Source organism: Sinocyclocheilus anshuiensis, unplaced genomic scaffold (assembly GCF_001515605.1).
Source record: "Sinocyclocheilus anshuiensis isolate Anshui unplaced genomic scaffold, SAMN03320099.WGS_v1.1 scaffold389, whole genome shotgun sequence".
Taxonomy (NCBI): Eukaryota; Metazoa; Chordata; class Actinopteri; order Cypriniformes; family Cyprinidae; genus Sinocyclocheilus; species Sinocyclocheilus anshuiensis.
Window position 1 is genome coordinate 1,613,721 of NW_015536494.1, and position 8,493 is coordinate 1,622,213.

General features: G+C 37.2%; 1 protein-coding gene across 1 annotated transcript in view; it reads right to left on the reverse strand.

Annotated features, from left to right (window-relative positions):
* Nucleotides 1-8,493, reverse strand: part of LOC107686565 (rho GTPase-activating protein 33-like) — a 65,697-nt gene that overhangs the window by 30,696 nt on the left and 26,508 nt on the right. The window contains exon 2 of the mRNA XM_016483617.1: nt 3,999-4,067. Within this exon, the coding sequence (XP_016339103.1) occupies nt 3,999-4,067 (69 nt within the window). The remainder of the gene's footprint in view (nt 1-3,998; nt 4,068-8,493) is intronic.

An 8,493-nucleotide genomic window follows, 5' to 3' on the forward strand; every position in this document is an offset into this window, starting at 1 on the left:
CATTTAGCTTTGCATCATGGGAATAAATTACATTTTTAAATATATGAATAGAATATTTATAGAACAGAACATACATAGAATATAGAGTTATTTTAAGTTGTAATAATATTTATTGTTGTTACAGTATTTTTGATCAAATTAATGTAGCCTTGGTGAGGATGACACCTCTTTTATAAATATTTTAAAAAATCTTACTGACCCCAGACTTTTGAACAATAGTTTTTATAGCATAATACAGTATAATATGCTTAAAAACCCTTAGTTGCAAATGAAACAAATTTAAAGAACATCAAAATATTACTTCTACTCAACATAGTTAAATATCCGTTGAATGCAAAAGGCAGATGGATCATTAAACTAATACGGTCCAAGTTTCATTGCACATTGTGTGCTGAAACCACGAGACTCGCCCGTCCAGCTGTAAAAGCCCCCTGTAACAGTGCCGAACAAAACATGCCTGGATCTCCAAAGAGGCAGCAAGCTTTTATTCAACCCACAATAAAGACTACATTTCAACCTTCAAGTGTTCCACATACAACGTTGTGGGTAATACTGCATGTAGAGATGGTAAACACAGCTGGTTTTAACCAAGGCAGCAGTGCTGTTATGCAAACACGCACCTAGCGGACCCGCTGTAGGATTTACAGCAAACAACACACCTGGTGGCTGGCATACAGGTTCACCTGAGATAAACCTGGGATGGAAACATGCTAATCAACCACGTCCATCTAGTGCACCTATTCTCTGCTGGACGATAAAACTTGCACTAGTCTACTTTTCTACCACAGCAAACCTTCTTAACTAGTCAGTAAAGCCTGGAAAACCGCCAATCCATGCCGTTTCTCTTGTGGTAACCTCATACATGTTCGCCATGACTGGTTTATATTTCTCTGACAGACGCTGTTGAATACAACATACAGTAAGCTGCTCTTGACAGCTGATTCAAATCTTACATGTTAAAAACATAAAAGCACACAAATTCAGAATCCATTACCCAACTAACCAATTAAACCCTAAGCCAACTAGGTAAATATTTCCACATTCAAATTCTGAATCTTCCTTGTTCTCAGATTGCTTCATACCTTGAGTATTCTTTTCCTCTTGAACATTTCTTCTGTTGTTGTTACTGTGAGGCAGAACTATGGAGGTCAACAAGGTCGTTAGCTGTCATCACCTCCCTACATCATCGTTTCACCGATTCCGATGCATCAGAGTTCATTCTCCTGCGGTCGGACCCTCTACAGATACCCTCTACAGATACGTGCGGATGGGTGGGCTTTCCTTGGAGATTCCCAGAAGCATAAACGCACTCTCTCTTCACATATTCGTCTATCTCGCCTTTCTTACCATCTCAGCTCACGTTCAGAGGCACCTGTTGAATATTTGATGTGGCAATCTGAACGCTGGGTTAACGCCAGGCCTCTGTAACTCCTCAGCTGTTCACAGGAAGAGAAGGGCTGCTCGTATGACAGAGCATTTGCGCCATTCTCTCCACTCGTTTTTCTACATGTTAGGGATGTACAGGCGCTCTTATTTAGGTGTGTCCTGACAGTTCAGTAAAGAAACATAAATATGTCCCAGTTTAAACTAGGGCTGCTCGATCAATCAAAATATAAACAAAATTGCAATATGCCTTAGTGGCTTAGTGTGCTCATCAATAAGGATGTGATTCAAAATAAAAGTTTTTTATTTAGAGTATATATTACTATTGCAATTATTTAGTTTTATTCAGTAGTAATAATAATAACAATCATCATTATTGCTATTGTTGTTTTATAGCAATATCGATGTATAATCACAAAATTTCGGCCATATTGTACAGCCCTATATAAACAAGCACTTGGATTTTTTTAATTGCATTTTAAATGGCAATTTTTTATCAGAAAAATAAATATCCTCCTCAAATCTTGCAGCCTTCGTTTAAACTATTGGCTGAATGACTTAAAGGGGTCATATGATGTTGCTAAAAAGAACATTCTTTTGTGTATTTGGTGTAATGTAATGCGGTTTAAGTTTCAGAAAACACATTATTTTCCACATACTGTACATTATTGTTTCTCCTCTATGCCCCGCCTTTCTGAAATGCGTCGATTTTTACAAAGCTCATCGGTCTGAAAAGCAAGGTGTGCTCTGATTGGCCAGCTATCCAGTGCGTTGTGATTGGTCGAATACCTCAAGCGTGTGACAGAAATGTTACGCCCCTACCATACTGTGATGCCGTGTCCGGCCGGAGCGACGAGACAAAAACATTAAAACTCATTATAAACGAGGCATGCGTTGCATCAAGTGGGGACATAATTACGGATTATAATGACTTATACTATCTTTTTACGCGTTGCATCGCGCCGTGTAAACATAAAACCATGTCTGCATTTGTGATCGGAGAAATGACAAACAACAAGCGCTACTCTACACTGCTCAAAACTCGCGTTTGAATCGTCAGTGGCAAATTCTTTATATATAAAAAACGTACTTACAGTCTGTGCGTCAGAACAGCCGGCATTGTAGTCTACTCTACCAGGATCAGGAAACAGTCCTCTATAAAATGTGCTGCACACATTTGAATATTTGGGTTGAATTGTTCTAGAACAGTGTTGTAAATACAACTTAACCACTGATTTCTAGTCGTGTCCTCTTTTGGAAGGCCAAACAAAGTAGTTTCGCTTTCACAAAGAAACACAGCGTCACACACGGCAGCCTTGAGTGAGCGGCGGCCGGCGGATTCGACGATGGAGCGTCCGGCGGGCTTGCGGCAACCACATGTGGCGACCCCGGGCTAAAGCGTTGATCTAGCAGGCCTCTGTTTGTGGTTCTCAACAGGCATCGGCAACTGTCATATTTCTGAGCGAAACAGGATAAAAATGGATGCTACATATCTGAATGAGACCAATAGGTTAAAGAAGAGGAGTTACAAAATAAGAAGGATGACATCAGCCGAAAATGCAAAGACATAAGACGCAATATGCCTAAAGAAGGTAAATCGGGTCAGTTTTGATTTCATGGTGACTTTAAAAATTAGATCACTATATCCTTATCCCTCCATCTAAAATAAATGCTTTGCCTTTCTATAGGCCACAACTTCTGAACATCCCATCTGAACCTGGATATTTACATATCAGAACACAAAGTCCTGGCCTCTCAAAGCCTATTCTGGTCATCCGATAATCAATGACCAGTTGATGCTATACACAGTTTACCTGTCTTTTCACCTGCTTTCCAGAAGATACGCACAGACAACTCACAAACAAGAGCTCCAACTCAGTCAGACATCAGAAGTAAGATACAGAAGTGAAGGCAAAAAAAGGGACACAGATCACAAAACATGCACACACAAACAAAAGATATAATGAGTCTCATTCACTAACCATGCATATGCATGTATTTCTGTGTACAACCTGCGTTTTAACTATTTTCATGTGGAAATAGATATATACAAGTTGATTTTATTACTTACATTTATTTGAAATTCACAATAAAACAGAACAACATTAAATAAACTTACAGTTACTCAATTTCTTATAATATAACAATACAACATAACATAATATAATATAATGTAGCATAATATAATATGTTACTTTATTAAATTTGCCAATAATGTTGTCTATAAAACTATATACATAAAAAACTATTTTTGAAATGGGATATGTTAAAAAAAAAGCATATGCAGAGGGCATGGGCATGTTTTATACTAATTACTTGCTGTAGACACACCTTCCCTCATTTAGAATAATCTGGATTTCTTAACAGTAGAATGAGGGTAAAAAAAACAAAAAACATCACAACTGTGAGTGAATAAGACCCAATAAGGCGCAAGCGACATGCACAGTTAAGAGGATGGGTTCAAACACTGTGATCCGTCAAATGCATCTGAATCATCTTAATGCAGTGTTTTATCAGTTTACTGTTCCTTTCGCTCAGTTCACAACTGTATAAATGGAGTCAGAGTTGATCCCATCCTGTGCGTGAAGTGCTTTTGGTTGCGGAGCGGCACTTACCAGACATGTCTGCCAGGCTCATCGTTCTCACAAACATGGCGCATTTCCGAACCCACTGGGGTCCTGACACTTGACACAGAAAAGGAGAATAAAGGTCATTTAATGTCAGCCATGAGTCTGCATTATAATCTTATACACACAAGGAGCTGCCATAACCCAAACACTGTGGATTATGAAAATGCATGAATGAGCCAGCATGACAACAGCAAAAACAGTAAGGATGGCTTATATGAGAGGAAGACACATTGCATCAGCTGGAATTAGCAAATGTGCAACTAGTGGACACTAGTTTTATTCATATTTAGTTTTTCACTATAGTTTTATTCACCTCAAGCCGAGGTTTTACCTTTTGCCGTTTAAAACTGGATTTTAGTACCACAATAATTGAACTATCCTGACATTTATATGTTTTGTCTGGCCAGCAAGAGAAATAAAAGTCGTGCACGAAAGATTTTAAGAGTATGTCTTTAATTAACATGTAAATGAATTGAAATAAACTCCAGTAATGATGTGAAAGGCAGTGTGCTTTACGAGGTCAGTCTCATGTAGAGCTGAACTGCAGACTGCAGTAAACAAGCGCAAAAGAATCCATGAGACCTTCAGGCAGGAATTCTCTGGTATGGGGAGTATTCTGCAACCATGGCAACGAGTGATGTAGGAATGAACTGTGTTTTTGTAGGAAGCATTTTTCAGCCCGTGTGAGAGTTGCGCTAAGTTCAGCCAGTTAACAAAGACTTTAAGTCCAGAAGCCTACTTAAGTACACAAACATGAATGCTTAGCTAAGGCACTGCAAGCATGCTGGTCCGCTGTACATAATAAATGTGTTATTGAGTTACTCTGGTAGCAACAAACCTCAGTATATCATTTTAACTTGCTTAGCAAGAAGATCTACAAACACGTGCTCTGCCATGACATTAGTTCTCCTGAAAGAGAAAACTAACCACAGAAGGCATTTGTTTATCCTAACTTGTGCCATAGCACTTCTTTGAATAATGCTTGCTGATAATGCAACATGTACCATTACATGTGTGTTTATAGTCGTTTGGAGCACATTCAGGTCTTACTCCCCAAACAGCCAAAAATAAATAAAAAATGATCAGAATCTAGCTAGATAAACAGGCACTTATTTTATGTATTACTTACTTAAAATTTACAAAAAAAAAAAAAATGTAAAAAATAGAAAGCATGCACTTTACATCTAGACTTCTAAAAGATGATTTTAAAGTTCTGTACAGGAAACTAACATCCAATTATCAACAAAGCAGAAATGGTTATTAGCCTCTGTCAATATTAAAAATCAATTTTAAAATGAAAATATCAGTCTACTGTTTGGCTTGGCTGATAATAGAAATAGAATAAAACACTTAAACATAAAATAGAAATAAATCTGTAGTCATCCATCTAAGCTACTATAAAATGACTAATAAAAAAATAAAAATAAGGAACAAAAAATATCCTACTAGATAAACTAATTTTCTGAGAAATAGGAATTTCAGTATATCCACAGCAATCTTACTTGACTATTAGAACATTATTATAAATGAGACTGGTTACAAAATGTAACAGAAACTAAATTAGCAACCCTTTATAAAGTATTTAATCATCCAAAAATAGGCATTACCTCATGCTATTCAAATACAAATGCAGTACCAGTACCAGTACTAGTATAGCATAGTACCAGTACATTTACACCATAGCAACACTGCTAGCAATTGTCAGCTGTCGTTTGAACGTGGCTGAATTGTGCTGATATGGACAAGAGCGAGAGAGGCTTATTATTGCGAAGTCGTGCTGTCAAAGTCCGTACCATCATGTGGGCAGCGTCTCTATAGTAACAGTGCTGGCTTTGGTCATGAAGAAAGGCTCAGTGTGTGTGTGTGTGTGAAGGGTGAAACCACATGGCTGCTAAATAAAGAAACCAGGATGGATGTAGAGAGAAAAATATTCAAACGAACAGTGGTCTGTGTTTGAGTAAGTATCATATAGTGTTTGAGGTGTTCTGGTATTAACCACACTAGAAACGCACTGCCCGAGCTGCATCCAGCAAAGCACACGCTGTGAAGTCTGCCTGTGGGTGCGCTGGATAAAATGGGTCACACACACACTACTGTTGTCACTTCCTCCCGCCATCTCTCTGTGCTGTCAGATCATGTGTAATTCTGCTGTACAAACAGATACACGCATGTACACAAAACACTACTGTGCCATTTGACCTTGCGAGAAGGGGTGTAAATATTTGCTCTAATAATGATTCAATTCAATGATCTTAATGATTCAATTCAGGCATTTTAAAGTTTAATTTGATTCAGTTATTTTGGTCTGATTCATGATTAGGGCTATGTCGATATATTAAATATTTTTAATATATATATTACCATTCAAAAGTCTGAGGTCCATAAGCTTTTTTTGTTTTAAGAAATTAATCCTTTTATTTAACAAGGATACATTTAATTGATCAAAATTGAAAGTAAAGTCATTTTTACAGAAGATATTATTCCAAATAAATGCTGAGTTTTCAACATTGATAATATTAAGAAATGCTTTTCAAGCAGCAAATCATCATTTTAGAATGATCATGTAACATAAAATTGAGCTTTGCCTCACAGGAAAAAAAAATTACATCTTAAAATATATTAAAATAGAAATCTTGTTTTTTTAATTGCAATAATATTTAACAATATTACTGTTTGTTTGTATTATTTTTGATCAAATAAATGCAGCCTCAACGGGCATGAGACTTTTTTCAAAAACATTTTAAAACAATTTACCAACCTCAACCTTCTGAATGGTTTATAATTATATAATTAAGCAACATCATGAATCTGTTGTGATTTTAATACACTTTTTTCGCTATTATGTTTCCTAAAGAAGTTTGATTCATTGCCATGAATCTGTTTAAATGAATCAAGTCCTAATGATTCAAATCATTTTAACAATTCAAATGCATCATTATTCAAAAAATGTTCACAGAAGTCACTAGCTATGTTTCCATCCACTTATTTTTATGCGCATTTTGGATTATCGCATAAAAAAAAACGCTGGATGGAAATGCCAAGATGCACATAAATTCTAAAAATGTGCATAAAAAATGTAGAAACTTAAAAAATCGAATGCGATTTTCATGCGCATTTCGTCAGTAAAGCCGCTTCTGGTAATTAGTAGTAAATCTCCAGCACATGCTTTCAGATGGAGCGGCATTTACTACACAGAGCCGTAGTTCACTGACAAGCTACACAAAATCGCGTTCAAAATCGCAGGCGATTCATTGCCGATTTTGAACGCTATTTTGTGTAGCTTGTCAGTGAACTACGGTTCTGTGTAGAAAAAATGCCGCTCCATCTGAAAGCACGTGCTGGAGATTTACTACTAATCACCAGAAGCGGCTTTACTGACGAGATGCGCATGAAAATCACATTCAATTTTTTGCACAGCCCTAACTGAGTAGGATAAACTTTTTATCCGATAAGAAAAAATGTGCATAAACTACGATGGAAACACATTTACCGAATAAATTCCACCATGCGCATTGAAAAAGTCATGTGAATTTGCGCTATGAGACGGGATAAATTGACTAACCAGCGGACCGATCTCATTCACAGCATCTATTATGTAGTTTTGGTCGTTCTGAAATGCCTGAGGAAAGTCTGTCATCAAAGTATTTCTGTATAATTACTGTCTTACATGACTGCATTCCCAAACGTACATATTTCTATACTATGTATTGATGCATATAAATTGAAATGATAAAATATTATTATTCCTTGTTAATTTAATGAAATGTGAAAAAATGCCGTAATTATATTTTACGGCTTAAAGGGTTAGTTCACCCAAAAATGAAATTAGACTGTGTGATAGTTATATTAAAAATTGTCCAGGCTATTCCAAGCTCTATCATTGCAGTCAGCGAGTGTTGCAGTTGAACAGTCCACAAGTTGTCAAATAAAGCGCGCGCATCCATAATAAAACGTGCCTCACATGGCTCCGGGAGGTGAATAAAGGCCTCCTGTAGCGAATACATGTGTTTTTGTAAGAAAAATATCCATATTTCAAAAGTAATAAACACTTTTCTCTCACTTCCGTTACCTGTCATATGCGGAAGCCGCTCCGGCGGATGACGCAAGACGTTGGCGTTGCATGATTAGTGACGAATGTGGAGAGAGAACAAAACAAAACGCCGGTCACGAATTAGAAGTACAAACCGAGGATTTGCAAAGAAAAATGTCTGAGGATTTCGATATAAACCATGAGGAGACTGGTTTTCCTTTGCTAAAGTAAGGAAACTTTGCTTCCTTTGCTCCTATAAACAAACTAGCGAGACTAGCATATCTCAGAGGCACGCGCGCTGCGCATATGTCTTGCGTCATCCGCCGGAACGCCTTCCGCGTATGACAGATACCGGAAGTGAGAGAAAAGTGTTTATTACGTTTGAAATATGGATATTTTTCTTACAAAAATGCATGGATTCACTACAGGAGGCCTTTATTCACCCCCCGG